Here is a 24,705-nt window from a genome sequence, read left to right as displayed (position 1 = left end):
GTCCATCTATCTATTCTGGGGCAGAGATTTTCCGTAGTTATATTATTATACATGTATGTGTATACATATATGTATATTTTATTTATTTTAACAGATTCACTAAATTCGATTCGAAGCTGATATATTCGCCATTTGTTGTTTGTTTGTGTTGTTTTTAAAGCAGCGAGAATTTGACAATAAACATTTGATTTAGTTTCATAGTTCCTTTTTTAAAATGTTGCTAACACTCCAGAGAGATTCTAAAATTTCGTTCGTTAAGCGTTTAAAATTTGCCATCGCCCTCTGTGGTGGACAATTTATAGTAGTTATTATAATTAATAATACGTATCAGGTCGCCAATTTCCTCTTGATAGCCGGAGGTTGCAACTTTGTTGCCCAAATAGATGAGATACTGCATGAATTTATTGAATTCGGTTTCCTCGTACACTAAACGCTTATAGCGTGGATGGACAAACTGATTTTCGGCATCCAGAGTGAATGTTTGTGTCTGCAAAACTCTACAAGAACAAAAGGAGAAATTGGTTAAAGTAAGGAACGAGAATAATGACATGACTATTTTAATTACTTGCAAAAACGTAGAACTATCACTAGGATGCTATCAACAGTTTCCTTAATTTTCGAGCTGTGTCGATTTATCAGGGCCATAAAGGCCACTCTCTTTAAATAGGATACATGCTGCCTGTAGAGGGTCTCAATGGAGTCAGCTGTGCGCATTTCATCCTTGAATATCTTCCACGGTGCCTGCAATGCTGTCGAAACCAAATGATTTTGGAGTGTGGTCACAAAATGCGACAGTTTGTGTCGCATCATCTGCAAGTGTCGATAATGTGGGGCAATACACAATCGTCGGCCATGTAGCTTGCCCTGCTCATGAAGGAACTCATAAGAGCATTGGAGCACATAGTCAATTTGACGTAATTTAAAGAAATGCCGAAAGATTTCACCATATTTTCGAATCGTCTCACTGCTAATCACCAAATTAAGAGGCCAATCAATCTTGGTTTCCAGAGTTAACATCGATAGAACATCTAATGGCATAAGATCTCTGCCTTCCGGTACTTCCAGACAACTAAATGAGAGATTCTGTGAAATTGCAGTTTCATCTACATGGCAGAAGAGAGGGAAGGTGACATTAGGTCTGATGTAAAGATTAAATCTTGTTTTGATGAACTCACCCGTGCCACCCGCATTGATGGCATTGTTTAGTATGCCATCCAAGAGGCCCCTCTGGCATAGCCGATGTGACTCCAAGCCCTTATTGATGTGACCGAGAATACCTTGAGCAAGCAGCATACTAAACTGACCATCTAAGAGAAAAAAATAATTGCGCAGCTGACGGAAATGGTCATAGATTCGTAAGTCCTTAAAGATGCGAAAGATCTCACTGCGAAGCAGCGATAGATGAGTATTCAGGGGTATCATTATCGACATTTGCAGGCAACGTCGTATCATATAGGGATTGCTAGCTTTGGTCACCGTATCCCATTCCCTCTTATTTGTCTCGGTTCGCAATCCAATGTTTGAAGGAATGTGATAGCTTGGTCTTGTCTGTTCAGGCGGCATGTGAACTGGAATGGAATTGGGAGTGGGATCCAGAGTGGGTGCCGCCGGTTTGGGAATGGTGGGACTGGTGGTGGGAGATTCTTGCTGATCTTCGTTTCCTATCATATCGTAATTGTTGTTGGCCAGATCATCAGAGGAGTTATCTGCATATTTTTCTTCTATTTCCACATCCGATGTGGTAGACATGGGAGTGGGTAACTCTACTTGCAGACGATTCACATCAAGTCTTAAATTTAATTTTTTATCATCAACCGATTCGATGCCAATATCGAAGTGGCTTTCCATCACACGATGTCGATTCTGTTGCAGATCATCGCTTTCAGTTCGTTTCCATTTTCCTGTTGCCTCCGGTTGACTCATAACAATATCAAACTCACTAGCCATCACCCGACGTCGATTCTGGGCAAGCTCTGTCGTGGACTCTATTTGAAACTTTACACGATTGCTGTGCGTATCCTCTTCAGCGTTGAACTGGACGAAGCCATCATGACACATGACACGCTGGCGATTGCGTTGCATATCGCTTAAATTGTCGGTGGCCAATGGATCTACATTCATATTAACATCTGCTTCTGCTGCTGTTGCTGCTGGTGATGGCAGTACTACTTTTGTCGCCAAATAGCATTCCTGAAACTGCTCAGAGGACATTATATGTTGGCGATTCCGCGAGCTAATGGAATCACTGGTGGACATGGCATCATTTGAGTTGATTACATCCGAGTGACTGCGTTGATATTCTGGAGCAGAGTGCGGCAGTGGGGTAGCCGCCTCTGTTTCCATATCGATCGATGGTGGTCCCTCCAGACATGACACAAAACTACGACCACTGCTACTGCTTTGATCTGGACTGAAGACCTCCTCTGTTTCCGTTTTACCATCTGCTTCCGTTTCCTCATCTTCTTTATAATTAACGTCTTCCTTCAGTTTTTGCATTCCCTGCAGTTTGGCTATTTCTGCTAGTAACTCATCCTTTTCACGTTGCAATATAATTTCCTTCTGTTGCTCGCATCTTCGTTGAATCGCCAGTTCTTGAGCAATCTCTAGCCGACGCTGCTCTATGCGACGTTGCCGCTGTTCTTCCATTTGTGCATTTAACTCATCGCAGAGCTGTTGACTCTTTGCGGTAGCCTTGAGGAATAGTTCATGCTGCTGCCTCTCCCAATTTATCAAATGGGCTTGCGTTTGCTCCACCATACGGTTACCAAAGCGATGTTTAGAGGCCAAACGCTGCTCAAAAATGCTTTGCATGCTGCATTTCTCATAGCGCTGGAGAATGGGTGTATAACTACATTGCATTGTGGAGCGCATCTTGTCCACTTGCTCCTCGGTTACACAGACAACGATGCTGGGAAATTTCCATTCCAAGATAGGGTGCTACAAAAAAAAAAAAAACCAGTCTTAGTCTCCCTCTTTGTCTATCTCTCACTCCCTCTGCCTCTGTCTCTTTCTTTTACCTGTGCATTATATGCTTTGAGCACTTGATTATATTTTCCACATTGAAGTATGGCTTGCTGGCATCCATGTAGAAATCCTGGCACTTCCCCATCTATTACCCGGTAACCCTTGTCAAAGAATTCTTTGCTACGCTCATCCAATAGATCAGCGTCAAGAGCACTACGAGAAATGAAAAGCTCATTGAAGGTATCATCCAATCTACCACGAAAGACCCAATTCTCCAGTTGGCCATAGTATGTGACGCAAATGGATTTGAATAAGTGGATAAGTAGTTGCAGAAATTTGCTATTGTTGCATGACTCAATCGTTGACCACATGAAGCTTATAAGAAATGCACCCGGAGTGCCCGTTCGCAAGTTTACTGGAAAGACAAGTGGTAAGAATTTAAATTTGTGTTCAGATCGAATAAACTGAATCTCACTTACATATGGGTTGACTTTGAAAGAGTGCCTCCAAATGGTGCATTAACTGCATGGCAATTAGAGAACTTCTAACCAACTGCGACAATTCCTTGGCCGGTTGGCAGAGCAAAAACTGACGATTGGTTGTCAGGAATGCGATAATGGATTTACGTAGGGTCTGTAAAAGGCGGCAAGTTATTAGTTACACTTATTTTAAAGGCATTTGGGAGGTTTCTACCCACTCTATTTAAAGGGCGTTCCATTAAGTGAGGTTTCACCCACTGGGTGCGCATAGTCAAGCGACGATAGCACCACCCAGATTCTAAGAAGGGTACTGCGAAATCTGCCAATACTTCCGGTAACACTGTGGCCAGGGTGCAGTTGGGATTTATGTGGAAACTATCTTGTCCCACGAACGAAAATGTCTCCGACTGCAGGCCAGCTGCAGCAAACTTTAAATGCTCAATGAGATCAGGTAATTTAATATATTTCAGCTCCAAGTTGGGATCAAAGTGCATTTTGATATCGTTGGTGATGTTTAAATCGGATAAAAAGCTCTTCTCTGGCCGAGGCTTAAATGAAAGGTCAATCTTTGGTTCTAGCGCCTTGCGGGCAGCTGGTGTTTTCATTGACAATTCCGACGTCCTGCGGGTTAGCGAATCAAGAGATGTGGAAGACACTTTTGATGCTAAATGGTAGACTTCTACTTCCCCCCCATTGGTCTCTTTGAGGCGTTCCTTTGAATCTTTAAACATATTGCCCTTTTTGAGTTCAACTGGGTCCTGTTCCTTTAGTTCATTGATACGCGCCATTGATTCTTGAAACATGTTGACACCGCCGCTACCGCCGCTACCAATGCTTGAATTTGAAGATGAAGCTTGTTTGTTGCTTTTAACTCGCGGGCATATTGGACGTACACGATCTTTGTAGTCTCTGATGCGTGACACGGAGTCCTGAAAGACATTTTGCACTAACTTATCAGCATTCCCCGTAGCAGCATTGATTGCCTTCTGTTTTAAAGTCTCACGCAATGCACGAACATTCTCTGTGATCAGGTTGGACTTAAACTGATAGTCTAGGGGCTTCGTTTGGGATCGCATGAAGCCAACTGATCTAAACATCTTCGGCTCTGTGGGCATTACCTCAATTTCGGGCTGCTCTTCTAATTTAAAAGGCTTTGGTTTCAAAAGTCTCATTTTTATGCCGGTTTTTTGTGGCAACACGCCACTTGTTTCCCGGAGTGCGTCCGTTGGATTTGATAGAGTCAATAGCAGCTGGGCAATCTTCTGGCCCAGCTGCTGATCCACTTGCTCTTCGATTAGTTTGTGCATTTCAAGCAATTCCGGGTTGTCGAATTGCTGAAGTTGGCTCTCTACACCATCCCCATCCCCGTTCTCATCATTATCCTTGCTCCCCCCTCCATTGCCCATCAAAAGGGCTTCATAGATTTGTATTCTTCTTTTAGCTACATCGGAATTTACAGTTGCATCTGTTGGCTCACAGTCGCGGTTTAGGTTAAAATAGGCCTCGCCGTGGCACAAAAATCTGGCTAGTTGCGTTACCAGGCCAAAGATGCTGCTGGTGCAAACATCTGTTCCAGCCATTCAAAAAATTGGTTAACCAAATCAAATAAATAATTTTGCTATAAACAAAACAAAAAGTTGATTGAATTTGCAGCAACAACACTAAACTGGTTCTACATGTAGATAACTTATCTACGAAGTTGAAAAAAACAAAAAAGGTGCTCAGTGGCGCCACTAAATCAAATCAATCGATTACTAACTTGGGTATCTCTTTTGTCTATCGATAACAATAAATATCTCGCCATGAGTCATTTTGGAATAGTTTAAATTTTATTTTTAGTTTTCTATATAGGAAGAACGCTGCATTTCTTGTATTACTTAAATTTGTTAAATTATTTCTAAATTGTTTTCCGATACTCTACATTAATACGAATAATTAAAAATGCAGGTAACTACTAAATAACAAGAAATTCACTCACATGTTGATGTTATTAACTGCTTTTGTTTTTGTGGCTGTTGCTGCTGCATTTGCTTCCATATATGGTGCGCGCAGCAGAAGCAGCACGCCCCAAATGAAAAACGCCTGAGTGACTAGTGAGGGGGAACGATTTTTGAATGAAAACTTAATACGTTCTTTGTGCAGGACCCAACTGAAGATACCGAGTGGAATGATGTGCTCCGTTCCAAAGGAATCATTGGTCCCAAACAGCCAAAGGAGGCGGAAATCACAGAGGATCAAATCCAGGCCATGCTGGACGATGCCATACAGAGGCGCACAGATTTGCCCGCGCAAGAGGGCCAGCGAGATAAGAAAATCGATGATATGTCTTTGGATGAACTGGACGAGCTAGAAGATTCCGAGGATGAGGCTGTGCTCGAGGAATACAGGCGGCGGCGCATTGCAGAAATGCGGGCCACCGCGGAGAAGGCACGATTTGGTAGTATACGTGAGATATCTGGTCAAGAATATGTCAACGAGGTGACCAAAGCCGGCGAAGGTATTTGGGTGGTCCTGCACCTCTATGCCAATGGTGTACCGTTGTGTGCGCTTATCCACCATCACATGCAACAGTTGGCAGCCAAATTTCCGCAGACTAAATTCTTGCGCTCCATTGCCACAACCTGCATACCCAATTTTCCAGAAAAGAATCTACCAACGATATTCATCTATCATGAAGGCAGTTTACGCAAGCAGTTCATTGGCCCTCTGGAGTTGCGCGGCGATAAACTGACCTCCGTGGAGTTGGAGTACATGCTGGGTCAAGTTGGGGCAGTGCCCAGTGAAATAACCGAGGATCCCAGACCCCAGATTAGGGACAAACTGCTGGCAGATTTGGAAGATAAGAGTTCAGATTTCTACTAATCTCCTCTAGTTACCCCGCCCCCCATTTGTCACATCCTATTGGTTCAAATTGTCTGACATTTTACCCATGCAACAGGGACTATGTATTAGGTATATATAGGCCTGCAAGGGTAAATAAACTTCGGCATTGCCGAATTAAGCTCGCGAACCCTTTTTGGTTATCCATTCATGTTTCTTCCCTGCAAATAAAATCGTTCATTTTTCTTTTTTTAATGCACAATTCTTTACTTTTTCGATGATGCAGCAGCAGCTGCTGCTGCTGCCGCCGCTGCTTTGGCAACACTTTTGGGTTTACCACGGAATATGTTCGGATCTATGATATTATAGGGATGCTCACAAGCGGGATTAATAATGCGGCCACGACGCGGTTCATGCTCTTCCAGCAAGTGTGGAGCTAGCAACAGGAACAATTGTTCAGTCCACGAGGGCAAACCGAAACTGGAAAAGCACAACTCCCAGTAGGGTAAACCCAAATGGGCAATGGACATGCGAAGATATTCGCTAAATGTTTCCGAAAGGAACTGCCAGCTAAGAGTGTTCAATTCTAATAAATAGAATTTCGGATTATTCGAACTGGTCGACTCATATAACATGCAGACCTAAAAACAAGAATTTGACATTGTATTTTATTAACTATAAGGAGCTATTCCCTCCTACCTTGGCCATTTCGTTGATGTTGTTGATTTCAAAGATTTTCGATTTGGCCGTTATAATGGGAGTGGAATTGCCCCACTTATCCTTGCTAATAGAGGAAGCAGACACATCTGTTGTGGTCGCGGCGGCACTTCCACCGGCACTGGCCACAGTCACCGGCGTATTCTCAATGTTCTCGCGCAGCAATGTCACCTGCAGTAGATGCGGAAAATGTATATGGCCCACACGTCGTATATCATTGGCTAGACGAGCTTTTGGATTAGTTGTCATACTCCCAATTTGATCTACTTGCCATACTCACGTGCATATTGATAGCTCCAGTTGAGAACGAATCCATCAGTGGATAGGTAGAATTTCTTCATATCCTCGGGCAGATAGACACAATGCCGCTGCTCCCAATTAACCACCTGGCAGGCATTCAACGGCTGACGACGCTCCAAAGTCACATTGCATACTCTTGGCACTGTGGCTGCTCCATGGGTAGAAGATGTGGATTAGTGGGTTTACCCTAATGAACATACCGTCTTACTTACATAAAGTTTTTATTAATCCCAGAGTTAAATTTTCATAGAATGCATCTTCTGGCGAAAGTTTCTTATTCATTATCAGAATCAATTTTTATCCAGCATAAAAAATAATGTGTATTAAATATATATATGACGCATGGATTGCTACGTCAACCAGGTGTCTAAACAACAAATTCCGTTGTTAAGGAAACCTGTATGGAAGCGGAGGAGGAGGAGGAGGAGAAGCCACCCATTACTGGGCTTGCATCGACGCTGGGAGTTTCAAGCAAAGCCGTTAAACATTCTCCCATTGACCAGAATGTTATGGGTCGTTGGGGATACCTAATCTGATTTTAGTCGTAAGCTCAATTTGAAAGCATTTAATAGATTGTTTCGTGTTCATTAAAGAGATTAAATTATTTACAACCTCATGCAGGTCTTTCTCAATCAGTTACGGCAATCTATAACTAAGTGGAATGAAATTAAACAACATCCCAAAAAACGTGATTTATTTACAAGTACACAAATCGAAAATCTATAACATTACATTCAAAGAATTCGTTTCATTGCGAGACTTGATCATATTGTACAATTGGTTTATAAGAGTGCAGAATTCGTTGGTATGAACAAACTAAACTTTTCAGTTTCCCTGCCGTTCCAGAGGACAATCATAGAGAATTACACATTTTTCACATAAAGGGTATCATTGGGGCGTATAAACGATTCGGGTTTGTTTTTATCAGACAAATGTACAACCTACATAAGTATATATGTAAATAAAATCTAACAATATGTTTACTTCCATTTATAAAACTGATGGATAATTAAAAATACTCTTTAATGGATATTAAAAGTAGGTACTTCTTTGCCCATACAAGATTTTCCTAAACCAATTGCCATATACAAAAAACATATATGTTTCCGATAAACAACTCTTTGGAATAACTTATAGATATACGAAAAAAAAAAATGAATGAATAACAATTACAATTAACACTGGACGAATTCTAGAATGCGATTATTTTAAGATATGTATGATTAATGGAGTGAGAGTGGATTCATTCTCATCTCTTTGGTTGCTCAATATCATGGGCTTCGCTTTCGGCCTCCTCCTCGTGTCAGGAGACCTCCCAGACAGTTGACTCAACGGAGCGACGTGGACGAGCGGTTACCTCGACATGGGCATCTAAGCCATCACTGAGTCGACTGAAACGACGTGCCCAACTCCCACGAGCTGTGGCCTGACTACCGGCTATAGAAGTTCGATTGCTGGCATCGCGAAACAAGCTCATTATATCCTGATTATCACCCTGGGCACGTTTAATCCCATGCTGATATTTCGCTTCCTTGGCCAATAGCTGTTCCCGTTGCATTTGCGTCTTCACCTCCGAGGGCACATCGGGTATAATGAACTGCATAATGCCCGTTATCACAAAGACAACATGCTAAGAGATATAAAACTAGTAGATAAATGGTTTCTTTATCCAAAGGAGTCTTCACAAACCTCAAATACCACAACAAAAGCCAAACGAGCAGCAAAGACATGCCAATAATGAGGACTCAATCCGTATGGTTCCCAATCTTTGGGGCCATTTCTGCCATTAGAGAAACAATTTACCCAATGAAGAATTATACACTCATTATTTTCCTTTCTCACCTATAGCCACGATATTGACAGGTATCTGGATCCTTTTCGCTAACTGTAGCTCCCCATTCTTCCTTATAATCGGAGGTATTAAATATCGACAATGAATGCTCAATATAGCCAGCCAGAGTATGGGATTCTGAGTAGACAAACTTATAGACCATTCGTGGTATAAAATCACTTGTGTAGGCTATCACAAAGGCATTGGAAACTACGGCCGTATAGGTTATAATCCTTAGAATGCCATACCAAGCACCAATATCCTCAACACGTTCCGCCAAAGGACGTCGCGCTTGTGTAACCATTTTATAGGCATCCAAACGGATTTCGGCCACATTGTTGAGTAGAGCAAATAATGGAGCCAATGGAAATGCGGCCACAAAGAGAGTGACAAATCCATATTGAAGAACTACGAGGCAATAAATCCCATTTATAGTATGTTTATGCCTTTGCAGGGTAAAGATTACTCACTCATTTCCAAGTATTCATCAAAGAGAGCCAAACGACCTGGGTCTTGCATATGATAGTCCTGTTCCCAAGCCATATGCAAATGAGATTCATCTTTGGTGGCCTGCAAAGGATGTGCTCGATTAATACACAATTCCTTTTCTTTTTCTGGATTTTTTCACCTGTTTATGCTTTCGTTGACGCCACCAATTCCAAAATTTGGGAAACAAATATTCCATGAAATTATTCCAACACTGTTTACCCACCATTATGATGGCCAATTGTATACAAAGTTCTGACAAACAACCCGCCGGATCGCATATATCATTCTTGAGGCGAAAGAACTCACTGCGACGGGCCTGATCATCGCCAGGGTAGTCAAAGAAACGACCCTTAAAGAAGGCTATGTAGATAAGCGATGAATAAAAATTCATAAATTCAAAAAAGAATATCTTGAATGTATAGGAGTCTTCGTATTCCGTATGGGTACGAGGATTCTCCAAATTGGTCAGCTTTATAGCCATACGATGATAGATCTGTAATAGAAAATACGCATCCGCATATAACGATTCATCTTTTAGTCTTATTCCCATTTAAACCTACTCTAGTGAGTATCATGATGACAACCAAATTGATAAGAGCAGCTGTTATGGTGGTAAAAAGTTTGGCATGCTCCTTCACAAAGAATCCTCCGCCGCCATAAATCACCGAAACCAGAGATATGCGATACAGAATGGTTCCCAATACGGCGGATAAGACAACAGATATCTGGGGGGCAGATAGAACTTGGCTGATTTCTTGACAGTAACAGAGCATCCATCCACTTACCATAAATAACACGGCACTTCCAGTAATAACAAAACGTATGGCCCGATTCCAGGTGGACATATATGGCTCTTTCTCTCTCGTAACCGGATTCATGCGAAATGTGGTTGCATTCGTTTCAAATTCTGGTCTATTCTCTTCATCCATGTCCACATTATGTAGATCCCATTCCCAAACTATCACCGATTGTTTGCGTTTCCAAAGCTCCAGAAAAGTCGTAGCTAAAAATTTCAAATTTTTCAAAAAACTATATCTCAATGAACTACGATTTATTCTTGTCCTTACCCCAAAATGACATGAATATTGCAAAGAATACTGTTGATGGATTATCAAAGAGATATGTTAGACGTGAGAAGAGACATGATTCCGACAGCCTTTGATAGCTGCAAGCCTTATCGCATAGGGGACAGAGAGTTATATTGCCAGTTCCGGATTCATTGCATATTTCTTTGCTGGGTGTGTTATCCTCCGATTCCAGTGTGGCCAGGCCATAGATGAAGCAAAGTGTACCCACAACCGATGGATATACAAGCATCTCGGTATAGAAGCCCAGCCAGCAGAAATACAAGGCTATTTTATCTCCGAAATATTTGCGAACCAAGCACAAAGGTTGCTTCTTATACCATTGTGATGGATGGGCCCACGTCTGGTAGAGAACGCGTCGATCCAATGATACACCGCTGGAATGTGGTCGATCGTAACGACCTTCGTGCAGGGGAAAGCAACCAAGGTAGGTGCCATCATTGAGCAGCCGTCTTATCCCACTGCGATCGCTTTCATCGTATGGGGTTCGTATAAGGACCTGCATGACCATCAGCGAACGTTGGGCGCTTGTGTAAGCCGTTGCCCGATCCTTCACAATGAACCTACATGGAGTGCAAGTTAATAAGAGAGAAATAGGTTTTGTTGGACCATCAACTCACTGCTCCTCTGGATTGCCATTCGCTGTGGCCGCCTTAAATGTCGTCTCACCCTCAAGCAGACTCTGATCCAATTGAATTTTCTTCGTCAATCTCTGCCAGACATCCCGCCAGTATTGAACATTTCTCATAACCACATTCTCTTCATCCTGCAAATGATTAATAAAAATCCTCCAAATATTGAACTGGGCTTCCTTTTGATTTGTTTTTTATTACTGCTCACCCATGATGGTTTTACGGAAATTGTTATAAATCTTTTAATGGGTAATTTAAGATTCATAACTTCAGCCAAACGGGTTTCCAGGCGCCATGGTAAATGAATTTTAAGGAAAAATGTTTTCTCATTGAACGATTGCGACTTATCCTCTAACTCAACTTCGAGACCTTCTTTAATTAGATTCTCCATGAAACACCGCCTAAGATCGCGTCTTCGGGCTTCGGCCTCGGTCATAACACCCAGATCTTCCTCCTCCCAGGCCAAGACCATGTCAACCTTACGCCTGCCATCGCGAAACATAAGTGATTCCGGATCAAGGCCTTCGCGATCTTGTTTGCTAACACGGCGCTCATCCCCGGACTCGCCGGCAATGCTATTGCTCTTGCTGGCCTTACGGCTGCTATAATAACTTCCACTCACACTGCTAGCCGTATCGGATGCCTTTCGCTCTGTGGGCACTAGTTGCCTATATCCAAACTGATCGCTCATAATATTCGAGTGTGTGGAATCGACAATTTCATATGCCTGATGTACCTTCATTTGATCCTCGCATGTGGGTTTGGTATGAGCTGCCAAATTGGCACTCAAATTCAATTCCAAATTACGCCGCATCGCTGTTCCGGGTATATCTTCATCATGATTGCCAACGATTTTCGGTCCGAAGGCTTGGGTGGGACTTGGTTCAGCCGATTCCGATTCCAGATGAGTGGGTAGGGGCATAGTTATAGTTGTGTTCGATTTGTGATAATATGATGATGAATTATTCGGTCGCATTACCGAGGAATTGAGCCATTTCTCCGTATACGAAGCCGAAGAACTTGAGCCGCTTGTGTTGGCTTCCATGGCATGACTGCCGCTGGCTTTTGGCAGATAGGGAGTAGGTATTGGGGTGGGATTATGCAGAGGATTAAGTGCAGGAGTTGAAGGTTTCTGAGCAATTGTCAGGCCATTGTCGTCTTGCATGGAATGCGTGTAGTTGTATATATTATCCGAATTCTGAATGGGACGTTCCACCAATTCTAAGTCATTCATACCGTTGTCCTATTAGGACAATAAAAAGCACACACACACAATTAATAAAAAAAAGTGTTACTAAATTCCTTAACATAAACACAAAATAAATAATTTTTAAAGTAACAACAAAATGCATTTCGAAAAAAAAAATGTAACAGAAAGAACTCACGTTATAGGATACCAAACGTCCTGCCACAATGCCACTATCTTGACTAAGTCTACGCGGTCGAATTTTAGCTTGAGTTCGGCGTATCATCCGTTCACTTTTCGCCGGACTGGATACAACCTCACGCCGATTTGCTATAACAGAACTTTGACGTGAGTTTCTTAGTGCAGGCACTGATAGAAATCCTGCAATAGAAGGGCAAAAAAAAATGGAATCGTATCTTTTGTAATTGCCTCAATTAACGTGTAGGAGGAGTTTTTGGTTCATGGTCATGGCCACCCACTTGGAAATTGAAACACTAATTGCTCGCTGGTTGGTTCACTCTCCTCCTGGGCTGTGCTGTCAATTAGATCCTCACGTGAATTCGCCTCAGTAATGGGCGCAGTACTCTCATCATCGACACTATCGATGCGTATTTGAAATATATTTGATTTCTTGCGCGATTTCTCAGCTTCGTGACTGCTCATTTTTGGTTACAAATAATGACTAACGATGGCGTCACAGTCACAGTTGAAGTTAAACACACACACACACACACAGTCTCTCTGCAAGTAGAAAGTTAAATCGTAGGTCAATCATATGCATGGGAATATTTTTAGGCTTCTCCACACTTTAACCCCTTCTCCTTCTCACACACACTCACAAACAATTTAAGGCGCGAGGCAGCAGGACAGTATAGAACAAGACACAAACACCTGTTCATGTACCCATAATAAACTATTTAAATCTATCGTCAGTTCGATGACAATCGAAGGTAAACTAATAATAATACCCATACTGCTTATTGTCAAAACTTTCCACAAGGAAATACTTCAACATGCGCTCAATTGCAATCAAAACTTGACCATTCATACAGATACATAAATACAAGGATATAGACATCTACATATACATATACATAGACACACATACAGATAGCATACATAGGTAGCAATAATCACTTATTTAAAAGGCATAGTCAATTGATTCTACTTATTCTTGTTGGGAGCCCACAAATGTATGCTATGGTTTTACCATAGCCAGTGTCCCTGAACTAGATTTGAATGACCTTCAAAATTCAAACAGTCTTTTAATAATTATAAATGAAGCTACTGAAACTAATGTAAGGAAAGTGAATAACACGTTTTCAATCCCATAAATTATGTATATACATAATTATATATTCTTGAACAGCATCCATCTATAAGAGAAGCGAATTAGTAATTCACTCGGTGTCTGCTCCTTTTTATTGCAAATTGCTAACTCAGTGTTTGATTCACTAAAATGGAATCACTTTATCATATAATTGCTAATTCTAAGATCTCAAATTATTTCTCATCTTATCTCAAAAAGGATACTGAGACGTTGTTTTAAATCGTTCCTCTCTCTCTCTCTCTCTCTCTGATAAACAAAAGCGTCAATGGTAATCATCGCATGTGAAAGGAAAATTTGACAGCCATTAACTGATGTGAAACAAAACTGGATATGTCGTAGGGCTTAGATTTACATTTTACTGTTATACTAGGAGCAAAAAAGGACCATTCTTCTGGTGTTGAATAGAAAACTTGTAATTTAAATTTTCTATTAGCAATGCTAAATCTTATTATATATAAATCTCGTGTCACAATGTTTGTCCTTAAAGAACTCCTAAACCACATAACTGATTATAATAAAATTCGCACACCATGTGCAGTTCGATCTAACTTGAGAGATAGGATAGTTTAAATCTCAGATTATAGTCGCAATTGTAATTTTTCAAAAGCGGGCACGGCGAACGTGGCAGGGTTTCTAGTACTAATATAAATTTGACGTCCACGTTTAGGCGCCCAAAAAGAGACTCCATTTCGGATGGATTCTATTTATACAATTTTAGAAATCTCATGTTGTCCTCGACTAGAAACCCCCACCTTTCTTTTGGTCATATATACTTCCATTGTACATATATATATTTTTTGCCGAAAATGTTGGATTTTGAGTTGTATGAACTTTATACTTATTGTTAGATGAAATGCCATCTAATGCCACTTGAATATTATAGTGATTAATTATTCAAAGTTGTTTATACTATTGGAACCGCAGAAGGAACCAAACGCAACGCTAATTTGTATTTGTACGTTAATCTACAGACTTTTTTTAACCACAAACCAAGGGCGTAAACACGCATACAACCAAAACATCAGACAGCATTTTGAAGAAGATATTATTGCTATGTATATGTATACATATAGAGAAAAGGACAAAGTAAAAGAGAAAAAGAGAGAGAGAGAAGGAGAGGGCGAAATATAGCCCACGTAGAGACATTTTGCGCTTTTATTGAGCGCAGTTAATTTGAATTGTTGATAATGGGGCTAAGGGAATACCTTGAGGCATGGGGTTTTGTTGGCCCAGCACAATGACCGTGCATTTGTATGAATTGGTTAAAGGTTAGACAAATAGGTGCGACTTGTTGCTGAATAGGCAGTTAGTTAGTTAGCTGGACTCCTTCCCAATGGAAGGAGGTCATAAGAAAAAGAACATTATGCTTGGGCCAATCATTAAGTAGGCCAAAACAAGTCATATGACGTTTATACATATTTGATCATTCAATGGAAAAGTGATTTCCAACTTTCCTTCAATTTTGTACTCTAATTGGGCTAAAAAAATAAAGTAAAAAGCTTACCCAGTTTTAGTTTTATAACCAAGATAATGCAACAACTGTAATTGGTAATTAAAATTTGACGTGAGTTCTCAGGTTGATGGTCATATAACCGCAACTAAAATGAAAACTAGCACATCCATACATGAGCTTGGCAAAAGATGGGCGGAGGGCGGAGGGCGGCGGTCTAGATTTGTGATGTGTGTGTGTGTATACGTTTGAAATCAAAATTTAATTTTCAATTGTTTATACCTTTTCCGGATTGCCTTATCCTTGCTATACTATGTATATACCTAGATAGATGGACGTCGAGTTGTTTGGATGACGTGCTGGGCGACGTGTTGATATGCTAACGCTCCTTGTTCTTGGCCAGTTGTGCCAAGTCCCATGCCATTAAAAAAATCACAACAATTGGAGGTTTATTGATTCCCACCCACTGTATTATTCCCATGTATGGTAGTACGTATAATTATAATCGATTATTGATTTGAAAACTCTTTTATACAGATGCACTTTTGCAGTTGGCATATCAAATAACGCATGATATACACGACAATTTGATTGTTATTTGTAGAGTTATTTATTTATTATTGATTTTGATTTTTGCTTTGCTTTTCTTAGTATGTATGATGGTATGTGGTATCTGTTATATCTGGATTAAATCTCATAATGTTTGTACTCTCAATTAAAGTTACTTGCATGTCGTTTTTCGTGCCGTCATTTGTTGGCCTCTAATATATGTATATAATGTTATTATTATTAACACATTTCTTCCCGTATAATGGAATAGACACTAGATTGCTGGCTGTTCTAACGATTTCATAAATTTTTATTCAGTTTGTGTTTTTGTTTTCGAACCGATTTGTCGAAGCACTCGCGCACGAATGACCAACAATGGGACAGGTCTCTGTCCCCATTGCCCTGGGTGAATGTCGTGTGTACATATAGTACAGGTTATAGTACTAGTCATAGTAGGTTGGCTAATGGTACTCCTGCTGAATAGATAATCAGAGTTGTACTCTATATACATATAGTTCACATTTCATGTGTTGCTCTCTCTCTGTCTCTGTCTCTGTCTGTGTCTCTCTCTCTCTCTCTCCGTCCAACAAACTATTCATTCAATCAAATAGTAATAACAACAGCAAAAGAACAGAACAGAAAAAAAAAAAAAACAGTAGAAACAGAAACCTTGGATTGTCCCTGTTAATAGGGTCTCTGAACGTTATCCAGTCATGAGTGCTGCCATAGTAGTCGGTAGTAGGTGGTATATGGAGTAGAAACACTTCGCTTACAATATTAACAATAATTCTTTTCTTGTTGTTGGTGTTGCCTTTTTTTCGGAATTTTGAACCAATGTTAAAGTGAGTAGTTGAGTTGACTCTTGTGACGTCGAGGTTATATGTAGCTAGGGTAGCTATTTATGGCAAGTTTGTACATATTAATACATTCCTTTCATTTTTTCGTTTTTCGGACATAGAAATGACGTCAAAAATAATACGTATGTTGCCATCTATTACTTGATTTTAATACAAATACGTAAAACATATATCAAGTAGACAATTAAACTGAACTTGACATATTCATTTTGCTCCCAGATGACTTACTTAACACCATCTTCATCATCATTGTCATCATCATTATCATCATCATCATCATCATCGTCGTCGTGGTCATCATCATTATTAACTATTTGTCTTGTTCACAATGATGATTGCCTATTTTCTGTTTCCTATTTTAGGACAATTGTCACTACGTCATTACCAATGGACGATGGGAAGAACTTCATACACACACACACACACACTCTGTCTGAGTCCATGCGTGACCCTTACCATGACTGAATTTAGGACAACTTTGCGTGATTATTATCAAATTGCACTTCAGAAAATAGAGTGATTCTTTTGACATTTCCCACAATATACACACACATACATATGTACATATGTATTAACTATCTAGTGTGATTAATATAATGGGTTCTATCTTAGGAAACATCTTATAACACTAAACAGAATGAGGTGATTAGTTTGTTAAATTTGAAATTCATTGAAAATTAGTTTTATTTCAAAATCCCACCACCAAGTGAACCGTTTAAAATTAAATATGACATCAGTTAGTTGACAATTTTGAGAGTTTCATCTGCATTGGCATTGCTGCATTGTTGCAGCACATCCTTTTCACAGGTATTGGTCATTCGATTGAAGTAATCACCTTGTTCGCATTCCTCCTCAATTTTCTGGCCATGCACACAGACAAAGTAGCCGGCACAGTTATCCGTGTTCTGGGCAAACTGTCCATGCTTTCCATTACAAACGCCGGTCCGTTCGCCATTCTCCATGAGGCAAGTGCCATCATTTTGACGACAAATGCCCAAGAAACTGTCGAAACTTTCGCCATTGCGACAACGCTGTGAAGTGGCCTCATCAGCCTCACAGCTGGTATAACGACGACAGTCTCCCTGTTCGGCTACTGACGCTCCATCGCCAATGATTTGGCATATATTTGTGAAATTAGTGGGCAGATCGGTGCACTGTTGGGAGAGTTGTTGTGCTGCAAATGGTCTCAGCGATTGCGAATCAATGACATTTTCGGTTGCGTTTTCATTGGCTACCGTATCATCTTCTTCCACAACATCATAGGCCTGACATTGCAAGAGAGTGGCATTGAAGAAGTAACCCGTATAGCAACATTCATGCCTCAATTTGCTTGACACGCAAATGTAAAAGTTATTGCAATTGGCTGGATCTGGCATTATGAGTCCATGTTTGCCCTCGCACACAAGTGGATCGGGTGGCACATGCTGATTATTGCCCTCGTCACTGTCATCCTCGGTATCCACATAGGGGCAGGAACCATCGTCGGCCACACAAAGCAATTGCTCGGCATCAAAATAGAACCCAGTGCCGCAACGTTGGGCCAGCGCAACGCCTCCAGCACATATGAAATATCTAGTGCAATCCGTTCGATTGGCCAGATAGGAGCCATCGGCGAGGGATCCACAACTGTAAGTATTATTGCCATTCAACTGACCATTTTCACACTTTTGCCACGATTCCTCTTCGTTTTCACAGTGGCCCAAGACGGGATTGAATTGCTGTTGATTGGGACACTCCACAGGTATGGCCAGACCCTTGACGCAGGCATAATAGAGATTGCAATAGAGCTCATGTTGCAGGCGTATGCCGTGCAAGCCCGTGCAGGGATTTAAAGTGGTTCTCTCATCAGAATCATCGTCCACCTGCTCCTGATTGCGGCATTGGCCATGATCGGCACGGCATTGTGCCAGTATACTATGGTAATATTCACCTTCACTGCAGTAAATCAATTGGGTTCCATTCTCCTGTGAGCAACTGTAATAGGCTTGACAATCAACCGGATGTGGCACTAAACTCCCATCCTCTAGACCCTCACACAATGGCAACTGACAGCTGCCATCGTTGGGCCGACAATACCCGAGATTGGCATCAAAAAAGCTGCCCGAGGCACAGCTCTGCAAGATGGCTGCCTCTTGCTGCAGACACAAATAGAATCGCGTGCAATCCTCCACATCGGCAACGCTCTGACCATCCGTTTGATTCTGGCAACTGGTGGATAGAAATTTCACCTTAACCGCCTGACTCTGGCACTCGTCGCGGGGCAAACATCTTTGTTCCGAATGCACAAAACTCTGGCCACGCAAACAGTTGCCAATTAACCAATTTTCATTCTCACAATATTGGAAATATTGTAGGCAACTGGCAGCTTCGCCCACATCCACAACAGGCAATGCTCGTAATTCACCGGTCTGGCAGACGCGACGTAAACCATTCGCCTGACACGTATAATTGTCCGTGGGGACACACCCGAACATGGCCTCGAATTGTTCTCCCTGACTGCATGTCTGACGGATCCATTCACCAACGGAATTGCATTCCTCATATGATCGGCAACTGTCTAATGAGCTCCTTCGCTGGCCAATCGAACAGGTACTATTTTGCTCGTTCTTACAATGTTGCTCGCTATTGTCGCTATCATTGTTGGGCAGACAATAGTTGTGCTGGAGACTAAAGTACATATTTAGGGGACACTGTTGCTGCCACCAGGCATTGTCTAGGCACATGAGATAGCTGCCACAACCGACTGAAGCAGGACGCACAGACAAATGTTGGCAGTTTACGGCATCGACGATTGAGGCATTCAAAATGCTCGGACATAAATCAGAGTCCATGTTCAGATCTTTGGGTATGGGTAGACAGGTACCCACTTTTCGGGCGAAATATTGCTGTTTGGGGCAATTACGCAAACGCCATTTATCACCTGCACATCGGAAATACTGTAGACAATTGTTTCCACGAGCTGGCATGGTCTGGGCTTCGCTTTGATTGTTACATGCTGGCAAATGGGTGATTCGGGCATATTTGCATACCATATCATCTCTCGGCTCTAGGCAACGTTGTTGCTCCGGATTGTAATAGCGATAATCGGAACAAGTGCGTCGTCGCCAGGTATCACCTTCAATGCATACCTCATATTGTGAGCAATTGGATGGAACGGAACGTTTCTCATCTATCTCACAGGAGAGCTGTGTGTAAGAATGGAAAACATATCTAATTAACAAAATATTCCAATTAACTATCGACCGCTAGAGTATGTATGTATATAAGTATAAGATATGATATAATAGTTTGGATCACAACCTGTTCCATTCTATATGTTACAAATAAAAAGGCCAAAATTATTTAACATCTTAAAATTTTTTGAATTTATTTAAATGTTTTTTTTTTCTCTTTGTTTTTTTTTTTTTTTCTTGTGGTTACAATATTATTGGGATTAGTTTTTATATAAGATATACATTTTACATATAGAAATGGAACAAGCGGAATTTCATTTCATTTAATTGGAATAGGATGGATTATGTTAGCTTTTGAAAGAATCTCTTAAGCAACGAAATGGACCTTACTTTTTCCTCAGTTTCCAGTGATCTCTTCTCTCTGCTGTTGCTGGCTTCGAAGCACATGCCCAATTCGGGTACGAACGAATGTCCATTGATACAGGCATGATATGTGGCAATAGCCACACCACCATTGGCAACATTCTCATCGCAGGAACAGAATCCAGCGCTGGTGTTTATGGCAGCAAACGGTTGAAATTGTATACGGCTTTTGCATTCATCTGAATTGCAAACCAAGGCACTAATTGCCGTTTGCAATACACAAGCTCCCTCGTTTATGTCAAAGATATGTCCCGGACTGCAATGATGGTAGGTGGCTAGGCCATCGCATGAACAGAAACCACTGCTTGTATTCTTTGCTGCGAATGTTGCAAATTGTGAACGCTGACGGCATAGAGCCGAATCACAGGCTCTGATCACACAGGAGTTCATCTCGCTATCGAAATGATGTTCGTCCTCACAGCTATAATAGTTGGCCAATCCATTGGCATTACACAAACAGTATCCATCTGTGGTATTACGTGCCGAGAATTTGGTCAAGAGGTCATTCAAGTTGCAGATAGTGTTATCGCAAGCATTCAGTTTATTCAATTTAATTGCCTCGGGTGACTGGCAACTGCTTACATCGACATCGTAGGTTGTACCATCTTCACATGGTTTATAGAGTGCAACACCGCTTTCACAGACACAGAAGCCTGAGGTGGTATTTGAGGCAGCAAATGTGCTGTACTCGTCAAGGGTCAAGCATTTATCGGGGCAGCAAACTGAGGCGGGAGCCTACCAAGAAGAAAAACGGAAATTAAAAACGGAAATCGACAAGCAACTTGGCTCTAACGATTACATACCGGAACAAGCAGGCAAGCTCCAACTTTTGTATCGAATTCTTTATTTGGGGGGCATTCCTCATAAACGGCTTCTCCATCCTCACATACACAGTAGTGAGATTTGTCAGTTGGGTCGAGTGGTGAAAAAGTGTCGAATTCGGGCAATGTATCGCATTTTGTGTCATCGCAAAGTGGTTCGGTGTATGGATAGCAAGCTCCTATGGCTGGTATGTACGTGTAATTGTCTAGACATGCCTGCCATACGGCACATTCATCCTTGCAATAACAGAAGCCTGAGAAGCATCCATTATTTGAGGGGAATGTATGATAGGGTTCGTCATTTGATTGACATTCTGTATGATCACAGTTATTCGTTTCATCACATTCCACCTGGAAGTTTTTCCATGATTATTAGCAAAGCAGATTCTCCATGAACTAAGAGCTGTATTACCTGTGGTTCCAAGCAGGCTCCTACATTATTGTCATAAAGGTAATCATCTGGACAATTTTGATATTTAGGTAACTCATCCAAACAATAACAGAAACCTGTATCGTCTCCATTTAAGGCGGGGAATGGCAAATATTCATCTTTACCCACACAATAGTTGCGACAACATCTTGGCTAAAAAACATTCAATCATCATTGAGTAATCCAGAATGGGCAAACCAACTTACATCGGGCTGGGGAATTAAGACACATTTAAGTTCATCTGAACTGAATGTATAGCCAATAGGACAGGGAACTGGAATTTGTTCACCGGCACGGCATAGACAGAAACTATCTGGATCATCATAGTTGGTTGTAACTTTGTATTCTGTGTCATCGGTACAAACTGAGGGATCGCATGGTCCGGTCTGTTAAAAATTCATGTTAATGAGTAGAATTGATTGAGTAAAGAGTAAAGGGAAACCTACAAATTCGCAAGCGCTTATCACTTCATTAAATTCATAGCCTTCGAGGCATGATTCCAAGAAGCCTTCTTCAAATCGGCATATACAGAATGAGGTATTGTCATTGCCTAGAGAGGGATAGGGCTTGTATTCATCGGCACCAATGCAAACGGTTTGATCGCATTGGCACTAGAGAGAAACGAAGAGAATCAGTAATCAGTTAAATTAAAATCTAAGTGTTTTCATCCTTACACTGGGTTGGATTAGACATGCGCCCACGGCGGGTACATAGAGCTGGTTGTTCTGACAGGAACGAATTGTGGCCTCACCATCAATGCAGGCATAGAATTTCGTATCATCTCCTTCAACTGAATAGGTGGCACCGTCATCAGCTGTGGCACATTTCAGGGCATTGCATTCCACATCTGGGGAACATTGTCCCGTTGTTGCATCATAGCCCTGGCCATCGCAATCAACCACCTGGGGTGCACCTGTCTTGCTGCATTGATAGTATTTCGAACAGATGGGATGAGGCTTGGTGCCCGAATCACAACCGCTGCAAGGATTAATACACACGCCGGTGACATCGATCACACAGGCATCGCCATTGAACCATTCACCAGATGGACACGACTTCTCATTGGCCAGACCATTGTAGCAGGTGATGAAGCTCTTGCAATCACTTGGATCAGGAATGGTGTAACCATTTGGCAATCGACCGCACAACCAGCAGCTGCCAGTTGTATCTGGGGCACAGATTCCGCTACAATTCTTAAATATGTTTCCGACACCACAAGTTCCAGGTACCCATTGCTGATTCTGACATATCAAATACTTATCACAGTCCGTGGAATGAGATACCATTGTGCCTTCAACGCAGACTTGCTCCTCTTCCTGATCGACACTACGCTTCGAGCGGGTGTTGTCACGGACAGCTCTATTCTCGGGACATACACTGGCATCATCGGCACGGCAAATGCCCATGGATTCATCAAAGTAATAGTCACTCAGACAGGCCTCCTGCTCCCATTTGCCATTGATGCAGGCATAGTATTCCCAGCAAGTGGCACCACTAGCTGTTGGATCAGTATCATTGCACTCGACCGAATTGGGGCAGATGCCATTCTCATCGATGGCACAAATGCCAAGAGTGCTGTTAAAGTAATAGCCTACAGTGCAATTGACGGTCTGCCAAACTCCATTCTTGCACACATTGTACTGGGCACAATTTTCCACCTTCAATGTGACATCATTTTCGGTACAGTCGGCGGCGCAGCTCTCAGGGCATACATTATCAGAATCCTTTACGCACGCTTTCAATTCGGCATCGAAGTAGTTACCCTTGAGGCAATCGCCAGTGATTAATTCACCATTGACACAGATCTTATATAGGCGGCAGTTGTCCGCATCTACCGCTAATAGACCGTCCTTAACTATCTCACCATTATCGGAGCAATCACAGTTGGTTGATGCTGGTGTCGTAGTTTCCACATCGCAAGCTTCTGTGGTGCTTGTTGTGGCATCATCGCAAGACTCTGTGGTCTCTGTGGTATCTGGGGTCGTCGAGGTCGTGGTGGTGTCAGAACATGAACCCTCTACACATGATTGCTTAGAGACATCGAAACGATAGCCGTCATCACAAGTGTCGATAGTTGCCGTCTCATTGGAGCACACATAATAGTTGGAACAATTGGAGCTATCTGCCAACAATGTGCCATCTTTTTCATCAATACAGAAGTTCTGCCAGCAGTGTGTATTATTGGCATCAACAGTGCACACACTTTGGTTGGCATTGAAATAACTGCCCAGACTACAATCCTGGGGCGTAGGCACTTGATCTAGACATATATAATAACTGGCACAGTATTCCTCATTCTTAATGTAGACTCCATTCTCCTTGTTCACGCAATAATTTTGCCAACATTCGGAGTTCGCGTCCAACTCGCAAACGCTTGATGTTTGATTGAAAGCGCTGCCAGAGTCACAGCTCTGGGGATATGCTGTCTGCTCATCGCATATGTAAAAGTCACTACAATAGCCCGATTTGGGCACATAGGCACCATTCACCTCATTGGCACATGGATTCGCGACATCGATAAAGGGAGCAATCAGGCTCAGTTTGCAAAGGCCTCGCCCAGCTGAACCGCATTTGCCTGTCTTGGCGTTGTATTCCTTTCCGGCGGGACATTTTACAGTACGCACCAAACCCTTGGTGCAACGATAATAGCTCGAGCATGTCGATGGCTTGGGCCAGTGCGGCGTTAGACCACGTAGTCTGCGGTAAACGCATTCAGGATCGGCTGCTCCGACTAGGGCAATTGCCACTGTAGTCAGTGCCACCACAGCTAGCAGAGTAACTAATGGCAAATGGAAAGATCGCTCGTTATCCTTGGTTATCCTTTCACTTTGCTCACACGAACTTACCTTTCATAATTTTTGTTTATAGCTGATTGCTGGAATATTCCAATTGAGTTGCTTGTTACAAAACTATGTACTCTGCACAATTGCCAAAATTCTTTGGTTCTTATATATACAAGACAGAAAGTTTTACCATCTTTGGGACTGGCCTTATCAGCGATGCGATCAATGTCAAGTGTGTAAAACATGCGTCGAATCTAGTAATTTTAATTGAGTTCCCTGAATTCCGGAAAATGGTGATAGCAAAGCAGTAACCACACCCCAAAAACTTCTATTCAAGTATGAAGTGCATGTGAGTATCATAAAATAAAATATAAAAAAAAAAAAAA

The 24,705-nt window shown here is 41.8% G+C and overlaps 5 protein-coding genes and 1 long non-coding RNA gene across 8 annotated transcripts; 2 read left to right on the top strand and 4 right to left on the bottom strand.

Annotated features, from left to right (window-relative positions):
- Positions 1-48: 48 nt before the first annotated feature.
- On the bottom strand, positions 49-5,121 carry LOC6639551. Its single transcript, XM_002061873.3, has 6 exons — positions 3,662-5,121; positions 3,444-3,597; positions 3,018-3,379; positions 1,176-2,937; positions 566-1,103; positions 49-497 (listed from the first exon to the last, which is right to left on the bottom strand). Exons 1-6 carry the CDS (start codon positions 5,021-5,023, stop codon positions 263-265), a joined length of 4,413 nt encoding a protein of 1,470 aa, XP_002061909.1. The 5' UTR covers positions 5,024-5,121; the 3' UTR covers positions 49-262.
- Positions 5,122-5,251: 130 nt separating this feature from the next.
- Positions 5,252-6,518, top strand: LOC6639237 (viral IAP-associated factor homolog). Its single transcript, XM_002061874.4, has 2 exons — positions 5,252-5,390; positions 5,586-6,518. The coding sequence occupies exons 1-2, from the start codon at positions 5,385-5,387 to the stop codon at positions 6,303-6,305; spliced, it is 726 nt and encodes a 241-aa protein (XP_002061910.1). The 5' UTR covers positions 5,252-5,384; the 3' UTR covers positions 6,306-6,518.
- Positions 6,519-6,525: 7 nt separating this feature from the next.
- On the bottom strand, positions 6,526-7,654 carry LOC6639238 (tubulin polyglutamylase complex subunit 2). The gene is made up of 4 exons (XM_002061875.4): positions 7,493-7,654; positions 7,261-7,428; positions 6,963-7,201; positions 6,526-6,904 (listed from the first exon to the last, which is right to left on the bottom strand). The coding sequence occupies exons 1-4, from the start codon at positions 7,560-7,562 to the stop codon at positions 6,530-6,532; spliced, it is 852 nt and encodes a 283-aa protein (XP_002061911.3). The 5' UTR covers positions 7,563-7,654; the 3' UTR covers positions 6,526-6,529.
- Positions 7,655-8,328: 674 nt separating this feature from the next.
- Positions 8,329-15,623, bottom strand: LOC6639239 (anoctamin-4). Its single transcript, XM_002061876.4, has 13 exons — positions 15,566-15,623; positions 12,983-13,244; positions 12,703-12,884; positions 11,526-12,560; positions 11,306-11,451; positions 10,668-11,248; positions 10,386-10,603; positions 10,161-10,325; positions 9,740-10,093; positions 9,582-9,681; positions 9,123-9,519; positions 8,970-9,060; positions 8,329-8,910 (listed from the first exon to the last, which is right to left on the bottom strand). Exons 2-13 carry the CDS (start codon positions 13,164-13,166, stop codon positions 8,584-8,586), a joined length of 3,780 nt encoding a protein of 1,259 aa, XP_002061912.3. The 5' UTR covers positions 13,167-13,244; positions 15,566-15,623; the 3' UTR covers positions 8,329-8,583.
- On the top strand, positions 15,247-15,887 carry LOC124460703. 3 transcript variants are annotated; one of them, XR_006954716.1, is made up of 3 exons: positions 15,247-15,513; positions 15,615-15,772; positions 15,835-15,887. It is a non-coding gene; the product is annotated as an uncharacterized LOC124460703 (long non-coding RNA). The 3 variants fall into 3 exon arrangements; XR_006954715.1 differs by having other exon boundaries at positions 15,611-15,772; XR_006954717.1 differs by having other exon boundaries at positions 15,611-15,764; positions 15,821-15,878.
- A 1,508-nt stretch (positions 15,888-17,395) lies between these two features.
- LOC6639240 (fibrillin-2) lies at positions 17,396-24,431 on the bottom strand. The gene is made up of 8 exons (XM_047012114.1): positions 24,383-24,431; positions 22,211-24,315; positions 21,983-22,147; positions 21,743-21,922; positions 21,519-21,689; positions 21,089-21,457; positions 20,253-21,020; positions 17,396-19,874 (listed from the first exon to the last, which is right to left on the bottom strand). The coding sequence occupies exons 1-8, from the start codon at positions 24,387-24,389 to the stop codon at positions 17,427-17,429; spliced, it is 6,213 nt and encodes a 2,070-aa protein (XP_046868070.1). The 5' UTR covers positions 24,390-24,431; the 3' UTR covers positions 17,396-17,426.
- Between the last annotated feature and the right edge of the window lie 274 nt (positions 24,432-24,705).

The sequence above is a fragment of the Drosophila willistoni genome (genome assembly GCF_018902025.1).
Source record: "Drosophila willistoni isolate 14030-0811.24 chromosome XR unlocalized genomic scaffold, UCI_dwil_1.1 Seg144, whole genome shotgun sequence".
Taxonomy (NCBI): domain Eukaryota; kingdom Metazoa; phylum Arthropoda; class Insecta; order Diptera; family Drosophilidae; genus Drosophila; species Drosophila willistoni.
The sequence above is the reverse complement of the archived record's forward strand: the minus strand, read 5'-3'. Positions and strand labels throughout refer to the sequence as shown.